Source organism: Lissotriton helveticus, chromosome 1_1 (genome assembly GCF_964261635.1).
Source record: "Lissotriton helveticus chromosome 1_1, aLisHel1.1, whole genome shotgun sequence".
In the NCBI taxonomy this organism is placed as follows: domain Eukaryota; kingdom Metazoa; phylum Chordata; class Amphibia; order Caudata; family Salamandridae; genus Lissotriton; species Lissotriton helveticus.
In genome coordinates this window covers 1,317,305,804-1,317,330,665 of record NC_136057.1, presented here as the reverse complement: position 1 = coordinate 1,317,330,665, position 24,862 = coordinate 1,317,305,804, and the positions used below count along the sequence as shown (strand labels likewise).

General features: G+C 48.4%; 1 protein-coding gene across 7 annotated transcripts in view; it reads left to right on the top strand.

Annotated features, from left to right (window-relative positions):
• BRD4 (bromodomain containing 4) overlaps positions 1–24,862 on the top strand; it is a 1,377,132-nt gene that overhangs the window by 1,088,754 nt on the left and 263,516 nt on the right. For all 7 annotated transcript variants that reach the window (XM_078681876.1, XM_078681852.1, XM_078681859.1 and 4 more), the window contains one exon: positions 5,388–5,550. In XM_078681876.1, the coding sequence (XP_078538002.1) occupies positions 5,388–5,550 (163 nt within the window). The remainder of the gene's footprint in view (positions 1–5,387; positions 5,551–24,862) is intronic.

Sequence of the window (24,862 nt, the reverse complement as noted above, 5' to 3'; positions counted from 1 at the left end):
ACTTACTTCCCCCTCCTGCACCCCGATCACACAACACCTGTTGAAGGCCTTTCGCAAGAGTTCTACCCCACTTGAAGGAATATTTCCTCCGACCCATGGGTGCTGGACATCATACAGCATGGTTACTGTCTGCAACGAACTTCCATGCCACCCCACAAACACAGACTTGCGCAAGAGCACGTATAAATGCTCAAAGAAGAAGTGAAATCGCTCCTTCACAAAGGAGGCTTTGAGCTTGTACCACCTTAACACCGAGTCTTAGGGGTGTACTCCTTGCACGTCCTAATTTCCAAAAGGGCAGTTCTCTCAGGCCCTTTCCAGACATTTGACCCCTTAACAAATACATCCTTGCAGAACATTTTCATATGGTTACGCTTCAGAATGTCATATTTCTTCGACAGCAGGGCAATATTGACTGTTCTCGACTTGAAAGACGTTTACTTCCACATACCAATACATCCAGCGCATCAGCGCTACCTCAAGTTTGTAGTCAACGACAAACACTATCAGTTTAAGGTACTCCCATCCGGCATCACTACAGTTTTTCGAGTGGTCTCAAAGTGCCTCGCCGAGGTAGCCGCCCACCTGCGTTTGCAGGGCATTCACGTCTTCCATTATCTGGGCGATTGACTCATAAAAAGTGCTACCCTCTAACTATGCCGCAAACACACTCAGACCAGTATACATCTTAAACACAAGTTGAGGGTTCGCCATCAGTGTCACAAAATCCCACCTCCCACTCTGGCAAATTCAGCCTTACTTAGGAGCAATCCTCAACTCAGAACCATGGGTTAGCCTATCCCAACTCTGCACGGGTACAGTCTTTTCCGACACTTCCGCTCTTTCAAACGACTAACAGGTCACAACAGCGACAGTTACGCGCCGCCTAGACGTGATGGCTTCCTCCATTGCCGTGGTGCCCCACCAAGGCTACATATGCGTCTGTTGCAGGAATGCCTAACACAGCAATGGTCTCCAGCAGAGGATAATTGGGACGATCTAGTGTTGGTCACCTTATTGTCGTGACCTTATCACTCTCTGCCGTGGTGGAACACCCAAAAACTTGTGGCATGGGCGGCCTTTTCACGAACCAGTTCTGCAGGAGACCATAACAACGGATGCCTCTTGGGGTGGAGAGCACATTTACAAAATCTAACTGTCCAAAGCCACTAAGAACCTAAATACCAGGGCCTTCATATCAGATTCTTAGAACTCCTTACCTTTGACCTTGCATTTAAGGCTTTCCTTCACCATCTGGGCGGCAAAACTGTACTTGTCCGGCCATGCAACATGAAAGCCATGTTATATCTTCAAAATAGGGAGGGAATCGGTCGCCACAGCCCTCTTACCTCCCTAACCCATTTGGGCTCACAAAATTCACCTACTAGCAGAGCAACTCCGGAAGGTTGACTACCACTTGCCATCCTCCTCAGAAGGATGTGGCAACAAGTCCACGGGTGAGAACTCCACCCACAAGTCCTCCATAAGTACTTCCAGTGATGGAGTTCTCCTCAGATAGACCTGTTCGCAACCATAGAAAACGCAAAATCTCCAAACTTCGCATCTAGCTTTCCACACCCACACCCACAGTCAAAGGTCAATGCACTATGGATGAACTAGTCAGGGATATTTGCCTACTTTTTTCCTTTTCTCCCACTGTGTTGGTTTGTGGTTCGAAGACTACGCCAGATGTCCCTTGCTCTCATTCTGGTGGCCCCCACTTGTGACCACTAACTGTGCTTCACAACACTTCTGGACCTCTTGGTCGTTCCACATGAGAGGCTTCTGATCAGGTCAGATCTTCTCATGCAGAACCATGGAGAAATACTACCTCCAGATACCAAGTCTCTCAATCTTGTGATCTGGCTCCTGAAGTCTGAGAATTCTGATAGTTCAGTTTACTACCTAAGTTAGTGGCCATCTTGAAAGACGCACGTAATCCCATTCCCCGAGAATGCTATGCGGCCATATGGAAATGATTTGCCCATTATTGTCACTCGAAACCTATTACTCTGCTCACAGCTAGGGTACAGGACATTGCTACCTGTTGCATCTACAAACTTTTGGACTGGCATTTACTTCTATTGAACTCTATCTTGCTGATATGGCTGCTTACCTACAGAAAAAGGAACATATCTTCCATTTTACAATTTCAAGAATCAAAGGATTTATGGAAGGCATCAAGAGGGTAATCCCTCCTCTGACTCAACTGGCTCCATCAAGGAACCTCCTCACCAGATTCATGGGACCCCTCCTTTGAGCCTATCCACTCTTGCCCCTTTCAGTTCCTCACCTAGAATGTGACTATTCTGTTCACCATTACTTTCCTTCGGTGTGTCAGTGAGCTAACCGGTCCTAACCCTAGGCGAATGTTTCTTTCAAGTACATAAGGACAGAGTTGTACTCTGCACCAACCCTAAATATCTTCATTAGGTAGTTTCTCAGTTCTGCCTGAACTCGCTGTATTTTTTCCCTCAACCAGACTCTGTGGCAGAAAGGGCTTATCACACTCTGAATGGCAAATGAGCCCTTCTGTATTATATGGATAGGACAAAACTTTTCGGAAAGACTCTGAAATATTTGTGGCTTTCTCAAAAACCCACAACAGGAAGGCCCTCTCCAAATCAGGCATTGCCAGATGGATAGTGAAGGGCATCTAAAACTGCTATGCTAAAGCAAAGAGAACCTTATCTATCCCTCCTAAAGCTCACTCCACTTTCAAAAAGGGAGCCTCCATGAACTTCGTGTGGCTTATTCCAATAGCTGATATATGCAGAGCTGGTCTTTACAAAACACTACTGTTTTTCAAACTACTGCAACACCCACAGGTTAGCCACCCCTTTTGAGAGGACTGCTTTACGGTATATGCACAGCATGTTATTCCGCAGCAACACATGCCTGGAGCGAGAAATGTTACTTACCTAGTAGCCATCTGTTCATGGCATGTAGTGCTGTAGATTCACATGCACCCACCCTCTGCACCCGGACACCTGTGGCTGTTGAAATCACCTTTCTATCTCACTTTCCTTTTTCGCATGGACATCTTTCCTTACATCGCTTCACCTCTCATTCCATCCTCACCCGCATTACGGGGAAAACCCATCTAACAATGCTGTTGATGCCCATGCACATTACCAGTAGGAGGAGGAGTCACTGAACCTTGTGACTCGAAAGACTTCTTCAGAGAAAAACTCACTCACATCCTGGCCCAACTTTAAATGGCAGGAGTATGCACAGCATGTGAATCTACAGCACTACATGCCACAAACTGATGTTTACTAGATAGATATTCAGTAGAACATTCGGTTACAACCCCTTTGGCAGGCTGTTTTATTTTTGTGTATTTGCTTTAGTTTTCTAAAGTGACACAAAAGGCTTAATACATCATAGTAAAATTGATGGAGCCCAAAGTTTAAAAATGAAAATCAGCAGACGAAATCCAGAAAAGTTGTTTGCATTTTTTTTCTTCCTAAAAACTAGGAGGCTTCGGGCCCAGTAATTGCAGACTCTTTCACACAATTGTGGCCCTACTGTCAACAACAGGTTCATCATTTTTGACACTTTAAAACTTGGAAGATCCATGTCTCAATTTCTGATAACTGAGTCCATTCTGAAATGTTCAGATTTCTTGCTGAATAGGTTATGGTCCCTATACAAACCACTTTAAAGGACAGACAAGTAACCTTTGCTTGGCAAACAAGGAGTGAAAATGCTTGTTCCATTGGGATAGTCCATTTGAACAATCTGCTATATTGGTGCATCAAAAATGTCAACTCATTTTTCGCATAGGTTTTTATTGTGCGGGTTGACAGTGGAGTTACCCATAATACTATTAGTGTCACACATTAACCCAAACATCTTTTGTAATGTTTTTACTACCGTGGAACTGTGGCAGAAACGAACGTTCAGAATTCGTTTCAGGTTGATCAGGAATCTCTTACCCGCGTCTCGAGTGTTGAACCCTCCCCCACCCATCTTCCCTGGGTAATGAACTAGGCCTCTCCAAACTCTACTTGTCTAGTGTCTGTGAGAAAGTGGCTCTATATATACTGGACCAGAATAAGGTAGAGTGTGTATAGAGACCACAAACCCCAGCGGTATAACAGAGGTTAAAGCCAGGTGTGATCTTACTCTCTAAAGTGGTAGCTTGGTCGAGCAGTAAGGCAGTACCAGAGGACAGTGTAAAGCATTTGTTGTACACACTCAGTCAGCAAAAGATTTTAAAGACTGAACTCCAGGCCAATTGTTTTTATATCAAAGATATAGTTGTTTTATTTTTAGAACCAACAGGTATCAACATATACTGCTCTCAATATGAGAGGTCTCAGATGAGTACTTTGAAGAAAGGCAATAAGCTTGGTAAACACAATAGGTACAGGGGTTGCAGTAGGCAACACAATTCTACACACAACTTAGCATTGAGCTCAATGGATTTTCCTATATAAACACAGTTGATTACTTTGTAGATTACTTTGGTAGTTCCAGGACTGGATCCTGGATTCAGTCCTGGGGTCTAAGCTGAAAACAATGTTGTAAAAACGTATTACTTATTGCAGTGATTTTTCAGGAATATAAAGCTATTTTAAAAGTTCACACATAAAAGCTTTTCAACAGAAATCTGGCAATGTTATGGGAGAAAATTCAGGTTGCAGGTAAAGTACGATCTTGTTACTTTTGTAATCCAGTACTGGGCTCCTAGGTCCAGCACTGGGGTCTCAACTTAAAACAGGTAAGTAATTGCGTTTCGGTATTTCGTATGATTTTTAAAGAACATTTAAAGTTTTCAAAAGTAGACACTTAGAAGAAATTTCATAGAAAAGCAGACAATGGATTCCTATGGAGAAAATGCAGGTTACTAGTAAACCCGGTAAGGATTACTTTTGCGGTTCAGTACTCGGCTACTGAGAAGTTGATTGAGCTTCATGTTCCTGGATTAGATGGCGTCCACTCTCATTTCTTCCTGTGCATTAGCTGTCTTCCACCCAATTACTTTTAGATTGCACCAAAAGTAAATTTAACCCTATCCATGCTGCCGTCAGCCAATGCACTACCTCGCTGGTGCTGCCGTTGGCCAATGGCCGACGCGGCTCCACCCGTTTTGCGGAAGTGCCGCACTTCCGCAAAACGGGCGGCGCAGCCAAGGGGTTAAGGGTAAATAGTGCCTGATGACTGATAGTCCCATTTAGAAGACTGATAGAAGTTCTGAGCCGGGTTACCAGAAGGGATATATAAGCAAAAACATGTTTGATATATGTTTTAGAAATTTAAACTCTGTGGTTGCAGTGATTGCCCTAGTTACCAGGAAGTTTTGTCTCAACGTAGATGAGTGGGGCTATGGTAGTTTGGTACATTTTTAGGGATAGTGACTAATCACTTTCCTTTTACAGGAGATGAGAGCTGCATCTGTGGTACAGTCTCAGACGATAGCTGCTGGGAAGGAGGAGAAGATTCATTCCCCTGTGGTCCGAAATGAAACATTCAGCCCTGCATTGCGTCCAGAACACCCCAAGCACATGGAGAGCATAAAACCAGTGTTGCACACCCCAAACCGTGAGTCTGTTAACTCTTTTGGTGACGCGTTTCTACTTTGAACAGTTTGCCAACTTGGCAGTAGCTGTTTACAATCATGAAAACTTGTACAAGTATGTAATTACAATACCCTTTCCATTTGTGTTGATATTAACCCCTCCCATGCTCATGACGAGCTCAGCTCGTCATGAGCCACGGTGGCCGTGTGCTCATGACGAGCTGAGCTCGTCATAACGGCCACAACGCTTGCACGCAGGGCTAATTCCCCCGCTGTGCTGAGCATTCTAAAGAAACGGGTGTGGCCGTGACGAGCTGAGCTCTTCATGAGCACACGGCCACTGTGGCTCATGACGAGCTGAGCTCGTCATGAGCACCAGGGCGCTGTGCGCGCCCACAGCACAGCGGGGAATTAGCCCCGCAGGCAAGGGGTTAACCTGTCCCCACCTATGTATAATACTTATTCTGCAATAGACTAACCTTAAAGCTTCAAATGTTTCATATAGTAATCAGAAATTTCCTAGCTATCATAACAAAAAGTTTCAATTCTGTTAAGGATATGGAAGTGAGGATTATGCTGTACTCTCTTAATTTTTAGGTCTCACCTAGGCCGTGCTTGTGCTGTCTTTGTGAGACATGCTGTATTCAGGATAGGGGCTTTAACAGCTCTGCCCGTTTTTAAGGACTGCTCCTGTTACATGCGTTGTTACTCAGAGCTTGTGTGCACTATTTCTTTCTTTTAGCTGGAGCAGTCGAGACCAGTGCTTGTGGTTTACAGAGCTGTTGTAAACATGGCTGTAAATCTTGCTCTTATCTTGCTACATTTGCTGTGCATTCAAAGACCGAGGTCTGTTTTGGCTTCAGCTGCCTCCAACTCCCTCCTGCTTTTGAAACGCATTGCCAGGCATCACCATCCCTGCTTTCCTGTGGCTACTGCCACCTCAGTCTCAGAGCTCAAGAAGCTTCTGCAATGCAATAGGCCTCGCATTTGCGAGAGTTTGAGCTGTTGGCATTGTAAATGACAATGCCTTTTATTTGTGTTTTGAAAACCTGAATGCGGTGCTTAAACACGCACTCTGTGCTTATAGTCTTTGCTTACGAGAAACAAGGCTGGTAGTAACAGCTCCTCTTTAACTGCCAGCCTTGCTTCTTGTAAGCAAGGAATAGAAGTACAAAGTGCGTGTTTACGCACCGCTTGCTGGTTTTAAAAACACATAAATAAAAAGCGTTGTCATTTACATTGCCAATAGCTCAAAGTCTCGCAAATGCGAGACCTATTGCAAACTGAGGTTACTCGGGGGAAGGATCTGAAAACAAGAAATTGTCATCACTGGGCAGCAGGAGGACAGAGCTGAGACCTTTGGACTCCTAAGTCTTCCAATGGCACCTCGACTCCTAAATCCACTATGGTCGAGGAGAGGTCAAAACACAAAGAAGACTGTGAGTTGAAGTCAAAAGACCCTGTTGGTCGTAAACTCCCGTCTTGATAAGAGTGCCACTTGACGCCGAAGAAAAGGACTGGCTCAAGGCAGTTATGGACTGATGAGAAGGAAGAACAATTTGGATGATGGAATAATGGACAATGAACTATTAAGTACACATTTTCTTACAGGTAAATAACCTTTTCTTAGTTTAGCTTGGCATACCTCACATAAAGAAGCTTTCATTGTCCCTGCCCAAGTTCTATTCCCTGAGTGTTGATCAATTGAATTAGTGTTACCTTTGCCATTTTTCTTTTGTGCCAAGTGGTTTGGAATTTTAAATATTTCTACTGTATTTCACTCTTTACTAATTCATTTCAAAGCCTCTGTTCCAATGTCATTGCAGACCTTTCCATGAGTTGTCTGTTATTGATACCTAACCTATTTTCCAATTGTATGAGGAATAGAGGATTAACCACTATATGAAGTGGGCTCACAGGTACTGGGTTACTAGTTCCTTGAAAGTCTTGGTCATATGCAATGGCAACATTACAGTGCAATGCTGTACTTTACTTGGTTGCACAATGTAGTGCAATCACATGTCTTTATATATATTTAGGCACCAGAATCAATATGATCAGGTAAGTACATTTTAAGATAAACATGCTGTGGGTGGTTGGAGCTACCCAGTCCACAATTGTCTGGATCTTGGATTGTAGGGTTGAACTTGGGCTCCACGTAAAAGGTGGTCCAAGTATACAACAGAGCCCTGCCCTATCTGGCACTTGCTTGCCTTGATAGTGAGGCCTGCCCTCTGCAGAGCCTCAAGGACCTTTCTAAGGTGGTTAGGTGAACCTGCCAAGTGTAGCTAAAGACCGCGATATAATCCAGATATCGTACACTAAAGGTCTCCAACCCAGCAACAACTTTGTTCACCAACCTTTGGAAAGTGGCCCTTGGTATTCTTTGATACAAAGGGCATAACAGTTACCTGATAAAGCCCATCTGGAGGTGAGAATGCAGATTTCTCTTTTACTGCTGGGGTCAGACCTATGTGCCTGTACCCTAATGTCAAATCAAAAGTCCGGAGACATTTGGCTGCCCCTAACCTGTCAATCACTTTGTCTGCCCTAGGAATTGGGTGTGCATCTGTCTTGGTTACCTCATTGAGGCCTCTATAATCCACACAGAACCTCCGCTGTGTTTTTCCACCCTTGGTGTGAGGTTTTGAGACTAAGACAATTGGGCTGGCATAGGGGCTTTCAGATGGTTCAGTGACTCCCAATTCCAGCATCTTGCTGACTTCAACCTTTATACTCTCCTTGGCATGGTCAGACTGCCTGTAGATTTTACTTTTGACAGGTGGACTGTCCCCAGTGTCCACATCATGTGTACAGCAGTTGGTCTGACCAGGGGTCAAGAACAATACCTCAGCATACTGATGCAGGACTTGGCTGCAGTCAGCCTGCCGTTGGGCTGAGAGGGTGTCTGAAAAGACATGCCCTTGTACTGACCCATCTTTAAGGTTGTGAGAGAGGAAGTCAGGGAGATGTTCACTCTCCTCTCCCTGTTTCTCATCAGTGACCATCAGCATGGCCACATCAGCCCTGTCATGATAGGGATTAAGGTGGTTTAGATGATGACCCTTTTGGGGTTCCTGCAAGTGCCAAGGTACACCAGATAGGTGACCTCCCCTTTTCTTTCTAGGATAGGGTAGAGTCCACTCCATTTGTCCTGGAGGGTCCAAACCCACACCTTCTGCCCAGGTTGGAACTCCACCAGTGCAGCCTTTTGGTCATAACAGAGCTTATGGAGTTCTTGGCTGGCCTCAAGTTTGGATGCTTTTTCCACGTATTCAGCCATCCTAGGACGTAGGCTAAGTACATAGTCCACTATGTCTTGTTTAGGCTCTTTGAGGGGTGTCGCCCAGCCTTCCTTCACAAGACACAATGGTCCCCTTACAGGATGACCAAACAGAAGTTCAAAGGGGGAAAAGCCTACTCTATTCTGTGGTACTTCATTGTAGGCTCTCTGTAGGAGAAAAGCAGCCATGGTTGTAATACCTCCCAGCGCCTGTGGAGTTTTTCAGGGAGTTCACCAATCCTACTTTTCATTGTTTTGTTGAATCTCTCAACTAAACCATTTTTTGTGGCTGATAGGAGGTGGTGAAATTGTATGTCATCCCACATTCAGCCCACATGACTTTTAGGTAACCAGACATGAAGTTACTACCTGTCTTACACCCCCCCATTAGGAATACCCTCTCTAGTAAAAATACTAAGGAGGGCTCTGGTAACTGCAGTAGCTGTGACAGTCCTTAAGAGAATAGCTTCAGGGTACCAGGTGGCATGAGCCACTACCACCAGTATAAATCTGTTCCCTGATGCCGTTGGAGGTTCTAGGGGGCCAACAACATTGACCTCTACCCTTTCAAAGGGAACCCCAACCACTGGGTCTTTGGGTGGCCACCTGCTTTGTCACTGGTTTGGCATGTGGAACAGGTGTTGCAAACCTTCACCTTCTTGGACATACCTGGGCAGTAGAAGTGGGTGACTAACCTACTCCAAGTTTTGGCCTGACCATGATGCCCAGCTAAAGGGATGTCATGAGCCAAAGTGAGTAAAAACTATATACATATGAGGCACTACCACTCTCCTAGTGGCATCACGTTTGGGGTCTCTAGCCTCAGTGTAAAGGAATCCCTCCTCCCAAATGGTTCTGTGGTAGCCTCTGACATCTCCCTTTTCCTGATCAGCAGCTTGCTGTCTTCAGGCTTTCAAGAGGGGGACAGGTCCTCTGTTCCTGACACAGATATTCCCTAGAGGATCTCCCTAGGCCTAGGAGCTCTGCCGTATAAGGCCCAAGTTCTTGAGGCTCAGTTCCCTCTGAGGCTGATAGGTCTTCTCCCTGAGGAGAGGTGACCTGAGCTTGTGTCTGTTGTGAAGCTAGTTTCCCAGACTTATTGCATTTTCTTTTGGAGGGTTGGGCTATTATTCCAGGCTTCAACTCCCCTTTTTCACCCTGGGCTTTGTGTTGTGCTCTTGCTTTTACACACCATTCCGGTATACCCAACATAGCTGCATGGGTCTTCCTTTCAACCTTAGCCCATGCTGAGGACTTAAGATCATTTCCTAGCAGCCAGGCTACATGAATTGCAGAGGATACCACCACCTTCTTTTGGCAGTAACCCCTCCCTATTCTAACCGTTGCCATGGGATGGACCTTAGTTTGGTTGTCTGCATTGATGGCTGGAAAAGTCTCACCAGTCAGATACTGTTCTGGGGATATCCATTTTCAGTCACCATGGTGACACTTGCACCTGTATTCCTCAGTGCTTCAACTCTGATCTCATGTATGTGAAGCTGTTGTCTGTATTTTTCCATGTTGCTGGGCCAGATAACCAGGGCAGCTACATCTACCCCACCCTTTGAGGCTAAAGTTGATTCAGTGAGCTCTCTGACATGGTCAGGGTTCACATGGGATCCCATTTGGAGACTTACCACTGTAGGTGCACTAGAGTAGTTCTGTAGTAGGGGATATCTGTGTATAGTCATTTATTTATTTTGAAAGTTTTATATAGCGCGAACAAGATCTTTGCAGATATCAGAGCGCTTTACAGACGAAGGGTACAACATGTGAGTAAATAACAATTGGGGTGGGGAAGGTACATGCGGGAGAATAGTCAGGCAGATACATCAATAATGATACAAGTACAAATAAGTGGTAGCGTAAACAATCAGGTAGGTCAATAACACAAGTCATACAAAAATGCAAAAAGATCAGTAGAACTGAATGGTACAGCGTCTGTAAATATCATCCCCAGTAATAATTCAAGTGTATTTAGCCATGAGGATAGCTTTAACTTCTTTCTTAAAAAGTATGGTAGAGGAGATGAGCCTGGTTTCAGGGGGGAGTGAGTTCCAGATCCTGGGTGCCATTCCTGAGAAGGAGCGTTTATAGGTTTTTTCCTTGCGGAATCTTTGGGGCTTTAGCAAGAGATTGTTTGTGCCTCTAGTGTTTCTGGAGCCTCCAGAAATCGTCAGCTTCTGAGCGAGGTATCCGGGTGAGCTCAGGTGGACAGCCTTGTGCGTCATGCAGGCGATTTTCAGATGTATTCTGGCTTCCAAAGGCAGCCAGTTCAGGGCTTTCAGGTCAGGGGAAATGTGCGAGTGTTTTTTTGATCCAGTGATGAGTCTCGCTGCGGCGTTTAGAGAAGCTCTTATGGGTGCCGTAGTAGTTAGGGGGAGACCGCAGAGGGCGATGCTGCCGTAATCTATTCGAGGGATGACTAGTGCTTGTACCGCAGTTTGGAAATCTTTGGCTGGAAGGAAGGGTTTGAGTTTCCTTAAGGTATTGATCTGGTAGTTCGCACCCTTAGTTGCTTTGTTGATGTGTTCCTGCATGTTGAGGTTGGTGTCAAGTGTTATGCCTAAAGATTTTGCCGAGTCCACGATGGTGGGATGAACATTGAATGCCGTTAGGTGTTTAAGCCAAATTTGAGCGGTAGTGATCTTCGCGGGAGGTGAGATCAAGAGGAACTCTGTTTTAAGTGCATTGAGTTTGAGAAGATTAGCGGCCAGCCAGGATTGGGTGCTTCTGATCGTTGAATTCAAGAGCATAATGTCTTTGGGTGATTGTAATTTGAGATAAAGTGGCGTGTCATCGGCGTACATGTGGAAGTGAACATTGGATGCTTGTAGCAAGGTGGTGAGAGGTTCCATAACTAGGTTAAACAAAGTTGGGGATAGGGAAGATCCTTGTGGGACGCCTAGTGATACAGGTATTGGCGAAGACATCAAGTTGTTACTCTTGAATTTCTGCGATCTGTTGTGTAGAAAGGACGTGAACCACTTGAGCACGGTTCCAGATATACCCATTCTTGTGTTTAATAGATCGAGTAAATTCTCATGTTTGACGGTGTCGAATGCAGAAGAGAAATCAAGAAGGATGAGGAGGCAGGTATCGTTTTGATCTAGGATTTGAAGGGCGTCGTCAATTATGTGAGTCATAGCAGTTTCTGTACTGTGATCTGCTCTGAAGCCTGATTAATGAGGGTTGAGTAGATCAAACTGATTAATGTGTTTAGTCAATTGTATTTGTGCGCATTTTTCCAACAGTTTGGCAAGAGTCAGAATATTGGTAATGGGACGGAAATTATTTAGATCAGAGGGGTAGGCTGTAGGTTTCTTTAGTAGAGGTGTGACTTGTCCAACTTTGAGAGAGTCGGGGATGGTCCCTTGTTGAAGTGAACTGTTGATAATTTTAGTCCAGAGTGGGAGGAGCGACGGGGTATGGTCTTTGACAGCGTTGGCAGGAAGAGGGGGTCCGTGAGGTGATTGGCTGGTTTCACAGTGCTGAGCAGTCTACCAATTTCTTCTTCCGAATAGGTGACAAAGGATGACCATGTAGCATTGTTTTTTGGTTCCGTGGGTGCTGTGCAGTGGGGTTTGGGGTAAAGACTTACGTCAATGAGGAGATCGTTCTTTATGTTGTCGGTTTTTTGGATAAAGAAAGAGGCGAAGTCCTCACAGGAGGGTGCTTCGCCCAAAGTGCTGAGTGGTTGGGGTTGTTCCTTGGATTGTGTTCTGATTAGCTCAAACAGCTTTCTCGGACGATTTTTGGCTTGGTCGAGCTGACGGCTGAAGAAATCTGATTTTGAGCTTTTTATTTTCCTGAAGTAGGCATTTCAATTTTTCTTCAGCGTTTTTAAGTGCAGTGCGGAGGGAGCTGATCTCCAGGTGCGCTCTGCCATTCGCATGGCCCGTCTATCGTCATTGAGACTCCCGTCGTACCAAGGATTGGACACTTTTGTGGAGGCTCTTTTTAGCTGCATAGGTGCCGCTTCATTAACTATAGAGGTCATAGCGTTGAGATAGTGGTCCGTCAAGGATTGGACATCCGTAACGCCGGTAGGAGGAAGTAGGAGGTTGCAGCTGTTGGGGGGTAGAGAGTTTGGGTTGAGGTTTTTTCAGGTCTCTTTTCCAGACTTTGGGCTTGAAGGATTGAACCGGGTTAAATCAGACTTTTTCATTGATGAAGAATGTGACAATATGATGATCTGACCAGTCACAGGGTTGGATAGATTCGAGTTAGAGTCCTCTTTGGAGATGATAAGGTCAAGGATAGAGCCTTTCTCGTGGGTCGGGCTGTTGCATATTTGGGTGAGGTCAAGGGCGTCGAGGACATTTTTAGGACTATTTACCTCCGCGTCATTATGATCGTTCCAGTGGAGGTTGAAGTCACCAAGGTATATTTGTGTGAGTTGTCGCCCGGAATTGGTTGTGATCAAATCCATGATTTGTTGCGAGAAGGTAAGGTTGTCCCCTGGTGGGTGGTAAATGCCGTGAAGAGAGCATATCGGTTTGCCCTCACTGATAATATCGAGGCAGATGTATTCACAGGAGGTTGGGGAGGGTAAGGAGGGAGAGGTTACTTTCAGGACAGAGAGGTTACTCCTGTGTAGACATGCGATTCCACCACCTTTTTGACCAACCCTGTCTAGTCTAGTGATGTGGTAGTTGGGGGGAACCAGTATGTCCATTATAGGTGTAGAAGATTCAGTTAGCCAGGTTTCAGTCATGATGATTAGGTCAAGGTCCAGTGTTAAGATGAGATCAGCGATTGCGGAGGAGTGCCTAGAGGCCGAGCTGCAGTTGAGGAGGGTGCATTTGAGACGGGGTGTGTCGAGGGTGGAAGGGGGTTCTAGAGAGAGGGGGACTTTTCTCAGGTTACTAAGGATAGAAATTCTGTTGTTTAGTGTGGGGGGTCTAAGGGGATTTGGATGAATCGTTGGAATGGCGCGGAGGGTGGTGGGTATGTTGTTATGGGGAGCTGGGTCGTAGGAGCGGAGGAGGGTGACTGTGTCGAGGTCCGATAGTGGGTTGCAGGAGCGATGGGGACGCTTTTCACGATTGCGAACAGGGATTGAGGTCCAGTGCGGGGGGCGTTGAGTGCGCGAGTCAGCCGACCGGGTGGAGGTCCTGTTGGGAGGGGTGGTGCTGGTAGAGGCGGGTGAGGGGTGTCTGGGGTGTGTGCCGAGTAATTGTTTGATGATGTGAATGTCTTCTTTGAGCTTGAGGATGGTGGTGGGTGAGGAGTGACTGGAATGCGTGCAGAGTAGTTGTTTGATGATGTGAATGTCTTCTTTGAGCTGGAGGAGGGAGGCCATAACGTAGTCTAGTGTGTGATGTGTGTTGGTGGTGGGGATGGGAGGGTTGGGGGTGGATGACATAGGGGGGAGGTTGGTGGTATGGAAGAGGGTATTGGTGGTAGGCGGAGAGTGCATGGTGGAGGATGGGCGTATGTTAGTGGTGATGGGGGCGCATGTAGGGTAGTGGGGGGTGAGAATGGGGGGGGAAGTGGGATTGTATATGGTTCTTTTTTGAGGAGGCGGAGTTGAGTTGATAGAGGCGGCGTGTTCTGTGTGATTAGTTAATGGGTGGAAGTGGGGGCTGAGAATGGGGGGGGATAAGGGGTGAGGTTTGTCTGTGTGCGTGTCGATCTGGTGCTGAACTAGGTTAGGCGGATTGTGGGTGGGAGCTGTGGTGTCATGGGTGAAAAGAATGGGAATGTGGGCTGGTGTAAGGGGGGAGGGGGTACGGCTGGTGTATGTGGGGGAAAGATCTATGTCTGTGATTGAGGGGTTGGGGGTAGCAACAGTAGATGGGTGCATGACTAAGGTGCCGGTTGTAGAGGAGAGGTGCGTGTCGTTTTGGGGCTGAGCTAGGTTAGAGGCGTTGTGGTTGGGGGCTGTGGTGCCAGGGGTGAAAGGAATGGGTGTGGTATGAATGGAGGTCAAGGTGTTGGTGAGGGGGGTACGGCTGGTGTATGTGGGGGAGAGATCTAAGTCTGTGATTGAGGAGTGTGAGGTGGCTACAGTAGGTGGGTGGATGACGAAGGTGCCGGGGGTAGAGGAGAGGTGCGTGTCTCATAATCTAGTGAATAGTCCCGCCCATGTGCGGGGACCCCGGGGCAATCAAAAATAATCTCTTAAGCTGTCTTCTTTGCAGTTCTGCATAGACACTTAAGAGAAAATCAAAGACAAATAATGCAGCCTATAACTACAAGGCCACACTGGCCAGCACTTCAACTTAAAGTGAAAAGGATAGCCAAACAAAATCAAATTTTGCATATATTGCCAAGTTTCACTCCTAGAGAAACTTTTCTTCACCAAAATCCTTGAAATGATAGAGAGGAAGGGTTGGACAGACAAGCCCCCATAGGCTGCCTTTATGTGTCTGAAAAGGGATACCGTGCCTTTAAGGAACTCCCCAGAGACCCTCGGTATCCCAGGATGCACAGCCAAAGTCCTTTTACTTTCAGTTAATTTTTCCGGCTCCTGCTAGCAGAACCCTGGAGCATTGAGCTCTCCCTTTTTGGGTATTTCTTCATTTTTTGGCACTTTTCCAGTGTTTTGAGTGTTTCACTCGACGTCTGGGGTCTTCCTCTTCCATTTGCTGTGTTTTTTAACCAGTTTTACCACCTCTTTCTGTCGAAAATGCCAGCTTTATTCGACAAGTGCCCTGAGTGTGGTAGGAAGAAGGCTAAATCTGACCCCCACAGAGTATGCATACTCTGTCTCCCTTCCACCCATGTCCCTGACTCCTGTGATATCTGTCACTCTTTCTCCAGGAGGACCCTGCGTGACAGGGAGAAGATTCGTCTCCAGGGACTGGAACAGAGGAGACATGAAGAACCAGGTGGGACTTCTGGACATGGAGGGACTTGTGAGAAGTTGGCCTGATATATGATGCTCACTAGTTCTAGTGATCACCTTGTATCAGTCCAAACAACCCTTATGGTGATTGGTTGTAAGTCAACCTTATAGACCAGCTATCCTAATGGTAGCATGGACAAAGCAGTCTTAGGCTAAACTCTTTTGGCATGTGAAGCCAGCTGTTTTACCACAATATAACCCCTTGAATACCAGATGAAGGACACCACACAGGTTGTTATGAAAATAAACAATATATTTATTAATAACAAACACCTCTGAACTCTTTGAGATCAGAGGGCTAAGCACATGACAATCTCTTAGGAAAAATACGATAAGTTGCACAAAATTACAATGGTGCCCTTGGGGCACGGCAAACCATATACTAAGTAAATGGTATAAGGAAATTGATAGAAGGAATGGAGCTGTCCAGAGGCTGTAGGATCGTTGGGACCACGCTACCCTAACTTTAGGTAAGTAATAGGAGGCCCACGGAACACGTGTGCAGAGTGTGAACTCACACGTGAGATGCGTAACAACGTCTATGGACAGTACAGTTCAAGAAAAAGGTGAGTACGGACAATCCTGACTAGGTAGGACTAAAACGACTGTGGAACTGGACACTAGGAGAGTCAAGCTACCCTTGAGCACCGAAATGCTCTTGTTACCTCACCCACGGGCTGCGGGTGCATAGGTGTGAAGTCGTGTCGGGTTTCTGCGTTGAAGTCTATGGAGCCTGGACGAAAAGATGCTGCAGGCGACCAGGAGGAAGATGTCCGGTGTGATCCAAGGGTGGACCGGAGATGCTGAAGACCTGAAAGCAGAGGGGACAATGTTCAAAGTCACTAGCCAGTGACTGGAGTGGAACCAGGAAATAACCAGATGTCGTCGTCGCGATCAGGTGAAGATTGGACGCTTGACTCTGCAGCCACGTGGACCAGGAGGTGTCTTCGACGACCAGGATGGAGGCACGAGCTGTCCCACGCAGGCTCTCGCTGTCGGCGGTGTCTGTTCCGGATTCGGCGTCAACAGGCCTTGGCAAAGGCAACCCACGCGGTGAGTGGAAAAAGCGTCTAGTGCGGACTAGGAGAGTCCGGGGTGCCCCTCTTTTGGAAGGGAGCAAGGGCCAGTCTGGAGCAACCAGACCAGCAGTGAAGATTCCAAGGTTCGTCGTCTAGGAGGCCACTAGCCTGCCGGCAAGTGACCAGACAACGCGTCGAGCAGCAAACAAGCAGAAGGGCCCCACGCAGATCTCGTGGAAACTGGAGGGCTGATCTTCGGTGCAGGGGCTGCTCGGGGCTGGGGCTTCTCAATCCCCAAAGCACTTGGTCGAGTTTACCTCGGGAGTCGTGCTGTAAGCGAAGTGCAGTTTCTTTCAAGATGGCCGGTCCCACGTGTCTCGTCGCACCCACGGATCTCAGCTGTGCTGCAGATGTGAGTTGAGGTCGGAGAGGTCTGGGAATCCGGGTCTCGTCGGGCTCTGAAGTCTGGATCCTCGAGGGAAGACGACAAAGTGAAGCCGCTTGATGGTGCCTACAGTTGCAGGGTGGACACTCCTTGCCCACAAGGGAGATTTCTTCAGTCTTCTGTGCAGCAGAACGTCGAAGTCCAGAGTTTCTTCTTGTAGAGTAGTTCAGGATTAATCTAATTTGGAATGGGACCAGCGCCTACCTTTATCCTGCTAAAGGGGGCTGTACTGGTGACTAGGCCCCTCCCCTGGGTGGGACCAGGAAGGGGGGTGGTTACACCCCCTATCCTTTGTCCGGTTTTGCGCCAGAGCTGGGGCAGGGATGCCCCAGCAACTGGTTTGAACCGGTGTATGCACAGGACACCTTGTGTGCCCCAGGCATGTCTCATTCCTTTCAGGCCTATCCTACCCAATACACAAAATCCTGTCTGGGGTGGTGCTAGCCCCTCCCAAGGCAGGAAACCCTTTGTCCAAGCCTCCCTCGCTGGAAGGACTCCCAGCAGCAGGAGGTCAGACTTGTGTCTGTGGTGGCAGCATCCATTTTGTGATGCCAAGGCTCGAGTTAACTTTAACCGGGGTTCACAGTTACATACATGTCGTGTCCCTCTAGAAGGGTGGAATGCTACCCCCGTCGCCAGAATTGGCGAGGGGGTAGTATTCCAATTCGTATGACACCTTACTCGACATGTTTTGATAATGCTATACCAAAGTTAGCATTTAACCGCGAGGATTATAATGCACTTAAGAGTATATGGTATAGCGTTATCATGGAACAGCTATAAGGACTTGGTTCCGCAACCTGCAGACAGGCTCAGCTCATGCCAGAGCACCATCTCACATAATTCCAAGCACTCTGCCTTCAGGATTGATAAGGCCTGCCATAGGAGTGACTGATAGGAATATATGTGTCAATTTTAGGGTTAGATATAGGTAACTATATCTACAGCAAAGGGTGATTACACCACCTTGCCCCAGCTGTCTTACCAGCCAGTTATGTCTGTTTAGATGGCCAGCCAGGGGTGGCATAATACATGCTTCAGCCCCTGGTAGGCCCTGGGTACACCTATGCCCTGGGTACCTAAGGTACACTGTACAAGGACTGATAAGGTGGCCCAGTACCAATTGGTAAATGCACCTAAAGTACATGGATGTCAATTTAGAGAGAGAACAGCTAGGCTGTGGGTCTGATTAGCAGGCCCACAGCCAGGGAAAGTCGTAAACCAGTGAAGCAAAAAGCAAAAATCTGGGGTAACCATAGGATTGCAGACCCCACTCTCCTACAGGACTCAGTCATCGTCCTCTGCCCCTGGGGGGCTCCCTAGTCAAGAAAAGGCCCAGAAAAGGCACAGATCCCGGTCGACGTCGACCGCGTTGGCGTCGAGAGGTATGACCACCATCTGCTCCCCGTCGACCCAGGGCTCTGGGTCCAAGCGGTGTCGCTGCTCGACGTCAAGGGGCAGGACGTCGAGACCTCGGACGAGGTCGACGTCGATGACCTCACCGGCGTCGACACACCATGGACGTAAAGATGAGTCCAGGGGGAGACGGTGCTCGCCGTCGAGGCAGCACTGCCGTCAACGTCGACACGACGATCGATATCAAGAAGAGGCAAGTTGACGTCGAAGAAAAGACGTTTGACGTCGAGGAGATTGTCGACGTCTAGAAGATCGATGTCAAGAGGTAGAAAGTTGAAGACGTCGAGGAAAGAAAAATTGACGTGGAGGAGACGTTCAAGGCCCAGGACAGTGTCCCCTGCCTCAGTGGTCAGCCTGTTGTCTTCATCGGCGAGTTCCCGGTCGCGGCGGCGGCGCTCGGCCGCGAAGAGGTCTGCCTCCAGAACATCTTTCGAGGCCTGCTCAGAAGAAGAGGAGAGTGGCGAGGTCATCGTAATCTGAGTATTCACGGACCTACTCACCTTCTAGGCCCAGGACGCATACGCCTCCACCACTGCCTCCGAGGATACCTCCTCCGCAGCTACCTCCTCCAGCAATGATTCCTCCTCCTCCTCCTCCTTCTCCACTTCCACCGCCTCCTACACCACCCCTGCCTCCTCTTCCACCGCCTCCCTGACCTCCACAACCTCGGCCTTAGGTTCCGACTCCTTAGCCTCCTCCAAAACCGGTGGCTCCGGCGAGGCCCAGGAGATCTAGATCAAGGTCTACAGGAAGGGATCGCACTCGCAGTAGACACCGCTCCTCCACAATGTCCCGTCATCGCCATCGGAGGGACAGGTCGCGGTCCCATTACACGGGCTTCTCGAGTGACCGGAGGTATTCTCCAACGTTATCGGATTCTCCTCCTTCGAGAGTGTCACCTGTGGACGACATTGTGACATTTCAGGAGGTGCTGCTGAGGGGGGGCAGCGAAGTTAGGGATCACGTTGACGGTACCCACACCATCTACCTCTGTGATCTTTGAGACTTTGCACAAACGGCATCTCTCTCGCCCGTTGTTGCCCTTGGTGCCAGGACTGGAGGAACCGGCCATGGAGCTGTTTCTGACCCCGGCTTCCGTGAAGTCGGCTCCATCTTGGCTGCAAAAGAAGTACAGGCCCCCGGATTCTGATCAGGCATTCCTGAGGTCAGATCTTGTACCGGATTCTGTCATCGTGACAGCAGCCAAGAAACAGCATGCTACTGCTCCGTCTTCTACGGTGCCTCCGGACAAGGAGAGCCGTCAGATGGACTCAGCCGGGCGGAAGGTTTGCGGTACGACTGCCACCTCAATGAAAGCGGTGAGTGCCTCTGCGGGCTTGGGTCGCTATGACCGCGCCTTGTGGGAGTCTCTGCATCAGTTTCTTGAGCTCCTCCCGAGGGATAGGAGGGAAGACTTCCAGGAGATATTTAACGAGGGCATGATGGTCTCCAATCAAGTCATCAGCTCTGCGGCGGACGCCTCTCTCCTGGCGGCTCATGGTTATTGCCATGGCATTAATTTAAGATGCCATTCCTGGTTGCGCCTTACCTCCCTCAAACCGGAGGCGCAGCAGAGAGTCGCGAATTTGCCATTATCTGGATCGACTCTCTTCGGGATGCTTGCGGATGAGGAGATGGCCCGCATGAAGGCAGAAGTAGAGACATTGAAGGCCGTTGGTTTGGAGAAACCAAAGGAACAACGGAAGTCCTTCCGTCCGTTCCAGAGGAGGTATGGTTCCCAGAAACTAGGGCAAGGTCGTCAAGCTGGCCAGCAGCAACAACAGCAGCAGTACCAGCGGCAGCCTTTCCAAAAGCGTCAGAGGGGCAGAGGCGGCCAGCAGTCCTCCTCGGCGAACAAGGGCCCGGCTGGGTCTAAGCCCTGAGGTGCTACTTCCCCCTCATCCATTACCCGCTCCGGTGGGGGGAAGCATACAAAATTACCTGGCAGAGTGGAGAAAAATTATGCAGGACAAGTGGGTGCTGAATATTGTTTGCAATGGATACAGTCTTCGTTTTGTCAGCCCTCCTCCAGCAATTCCACCGGTTCGCTTACAGTTCCAATTGCGCGAGCTCCAAGCGGAGGCTGATACCCTGTTAAGAAAAAGGGCGATAGAAGACGTCCCTTTGTCTCAAAGGGGAAAGGGTCTTTACTCACGGTTCTTCCTGGTGCGCAAGAAGGACAAGAACGAGTTCAGGACCATTCTGGATTTGCGACAAGCAAACAAATGGATTCACAGGGAAAAGTTTTGCATGCTGTCCTTGCACCAGATTTAACCTCAGCTGCAAAGAGGAGACTGGCTTTGTGCAATAGATCTACACAGGGATGCGTACTTCCATGTGCCTATTGCACGGAAACACCAGAAGTTTCTACGCTTTCTAGTCAGCGCCAATCACTATCAGTACACCGTACTACCATTTGGACTGAAGTCTGCACCCAGGACTTTTTCTAAATGCATGGCAGTGGTGGCAGCTCACCTGAGAAAGAACAAGGTGTTTGTCTACCCGTACCCTGGATGACTGGTTGATCAAAGCCTCCACCTTCCAGGAAGCGCAATTGCACTTCAACAGGACGGCCGTTCTGTTGAACCAGCTAGGGTTGCACATAAACATGTCCAAGTCTGTTCTGACTCCTGTCCAGTGGCTACAGTACTTGGGAGCCTTCATCGATACTCAGCAAGCGTGTCTTCGGAGGAGCGACGCTTATCGATCCTTCAGAAGGCTCAGGCTCTCATAGCTGTTCCATCTACGACAGTGAGGACGGTGTCTTCTCTACTGGGGTCGATGGCCTCTTGCATCATCCTCACGCCACACGCACGCCTCCTCATGAGGCCGCTGCAGGAATGTCTGGAGGATCAGCGGGCCCAGAAGCAGGGGAGCTGGGACGACAGGATCCGGCTGTCCCTTCACGCTCAACAGTCCCTGAGATGGTGGTGCTCAGCAGAGAATCTCCTCAAAGGGGTTCCACTCCACAAGGACATTACCATTCAGACTATCGTCACGGATGCTTCTCTCCACAGCTGGGGAGAGCATTCAGACCATTTACAGATCCAGGGAACGTGGTCCCCGGCGGAATCCACGTATCACATCAATTTCCTGGAACTCAGAGCTGTTCACTTGGCACTGAAGGCCTTTCATCCGTCCTTCCAGACCAACTCCTTGCTTGTACAGACGGACAATACGACCACAATGTATTACCTCAACAAGCAGGGGGGATCGAGATCGCGCACACTGTCACAAGAAGCGCAGGCGATCTGGCACTGGCTGCTAGCCAGAGGACTGACAATAACGGCTACCCATCTGCCAGGTGTGCAGAATGCTCAGGCGGACGCACTCAGCAAGAAAACCACGAGGTGCTAGGAAACATCTTCGACAGGTGGGGCACTCCAGACGTAGATCTGTTCGCCACCGCCGAAAACAGAAAATGCAGAGACTTCGCCTCCAGGTTTCACCAGCCGGGGACTCTGGGGAACACACTATGGATCAGCTAGTCGAACAGCTTTCGGTACGCTTTCCACCCATTCCCCTGATTCCGGCGGTACTCATCAAGCTGTCTAAGTCCAGAGCACGGATGATCCTCATTGCTCCGGAGTGGCCCCGACAGTGGTGGTTCACGGACCTGCTTCACAGGTCTCTCCTACCCCACCTGCGGCTGCCGTGTCGGCCGGACCTTCTCACGAAGTTCGGGGAGCAGATGGTGCACCCCAACCTCTCATTGTTGAGTTTGGCGGCATGGCTCCTGAGATAGTGCAATATGGACACCTGACTCTGCCTGACGATTGCATGGATATACTCAAGGAGGCTAAGCGACCTTCCACTAGGTCTTCCTATGCCTTCAAGTGGAAGAGGTTCTGCATCTGGTGCACGTCCAAGAACTATGATCCGACGACCTGCAAGGAAGATGTCATGCTTCCATACCTTTTGCATTTGGCTCAATCTGGCCTTAATTTTCATTCTATTAAGGTCCACCTCGCAGCATTAACTGCGTATAGGAAATATCCTTCGCAGACATCCTTCTTCCAGATTCTTGTGATTAAAGATTTTTTGGAAGGATTGAAGGTGCTTCCTCCTGTTCGGCGTCCTTGGCCTTCATGGGAGCTGAATGTGGTGCTGTCCAGGTTGATGAAGGAACCTTTTGAACCTATTCATAAGGCTTCACTACAGCACTTGTCATGGAAGGCGGCTTTCCTCGTGGCCATTACATCGGCCCGCAGGGTGAGTGAAATTCAGGCATTGTGTTGCCAAGAACCTTATACTGTATTTCATGCTACTAAGGTTGTGATGCGTACTCACCCTTAGTTCCTTCCTAAGGTGATTTCTGATTTCCATATCAATCAGACTATAACTTTACCTACTTTTTTCCAAAATCCTTCCACCCCAGCGGAAAGGTCTCTTGATTCCCTGGATGTCAGAAGGGTGTTGAAATTCTACTTCGATAAGACCAAGGACATTCGTAGGTCAGACCAATTGTTTGTCAATTATGGGTCGGTCAGGACTGGTCTTGCCACCTCAAAACATTCTGTCTCAAGGTGGATTGTGTCCTGTATTCAGTTATGTTATCAGAAAGCTAACAAGACCTTAGGGGGTAAGCCTAAGGCTCATTCTAACAGGGGCAAAGCAGCTACAACGACTTTGCTACGTAATGTTCCCATTGCAGATATCTGTAGGGCTGCCACTTGGAAGTCGGTCCATACCTTTGCTAAACACTACTGTCTGGACTCTGATGCCAGAGCAGATGCTCAGGTTGGGCAGGCTTCGTTGAGAAATCTGTTTGCACAGTAGTGGTGTTGTCTTTTTCCTCCACCGCTGGATTGGTTTGTTGGGATGGGCTTGCCATTCTATTCACTATATTATGACTATACACAGAGATCCCTTACTACAGAAGGAGTAGTTTCTTACCTGTAACTCCAGTTCTGTAGTAGGGGTATCTGTTATAGTCATAAGTGCCCGCCCTCCTCCCCGGTGGAGAAAATGATAATGTACCGTATGCTACAGGCCTTGCTTTATACACCTTCAAAAAGAACTGAAAGTAAAAGTACTTTGGCTGTGCATCCTGGGACACTGAGGGTCTCTGGAGAGTTCCTTAAAGGCACGGTATCCCTTTTCCAGACACATAATGGCAGCCTATGGGGGCTTGTCTGTCCTACCCTTCCTCTCTATCATTTCAAGGATTTTGGTGAAGGGAAGTTTCTCTTCGTGAAACTTGGCAATATGTGCAAAATTGTATTTTATTTGGCTATCCTTTTCACTTTAAGTTGAAGTGCTGGCCAGTGTAGCCTTGTAGTTATAGGCTGCATTATTTGTCTTTGATTTTCTCTTAAGTGTCTATGCAGGCCTGCAAAGAAGACCGCTTAAGAGATTATTTTTGATTGCTCCGGGGTCCCCGCACATGGACGGGACTATTCACTAGATTATGACTATAACAGAGATACTCCTTCTACAGAACTGGAGTTACAGGTAAGAAACAACTCCTTCTTTTTGGTACAGCTCGTGTCTCCAGTTCGGTGCCCATTTACCTTACAATTAAAACACTAATCCTTCTTGGGATCCTAGTTCTTACCCGGTACCCACCCTTGGACTGTGTATGGGCTTCGGACCACCCTACTGAACAGGTTTTGGGGGACCTTGAGAAGACTCTGGTTTTATCTCTAGACTAGTCACCATCTTTCCGTTGGGTGGGGGGCTTAGCAACTAAGGGTGGGCGGCCAGCTACGCTCCGTGCACGGAGTGCGCGTAGTGCCGTCTCCTACGCATTTTGCGTAGCCAGGCGGCACTACGCGCGCTCCGCAGACGGTGCGTAGCCGGCCGCCACCCGCCTCCCTCCCGCCCTCCCTAAATACTTAAATAAAAGGATAGAAAGCTTTTAAAAACACTTACCTTGTCCGCCGCGTCCCCGGGGCTCCCTCTCACCGTCCCTGGATTCGCGCCGCCATTTCGGATACTAATGCGCATGCGCGGGCACCCGCGCATTTCTCATGAGAAATGCGCGGGCACCCGCGCATGCGCATTAGTATCTGAATCGGTGGCGGCGCGAATCCAGGGACGGCGAGAGGGAGCCCCGGGGACGCGGCGGACAAGGTAAGTGTTTTTAAAAGCTTTCTATCCTTTTATTTAAATATTTAGGGAGGGAGGCGGGCGGCGCGTAGTGGGGCTACGCGGAGTGCGCGGGTGGGCGTAGTTTTGCGCCCACTTCGCGTAGCTCCGCGGAGCCCCACTCCGCACACTACGCCCAGGGTTATTAGCAACCCCTTTCTTTTTGGTGACCCACCTCCATGAGTTGTCTGGTTAACCTTGTCTTGACCCAGCGTTCTGCCTTCTTCCC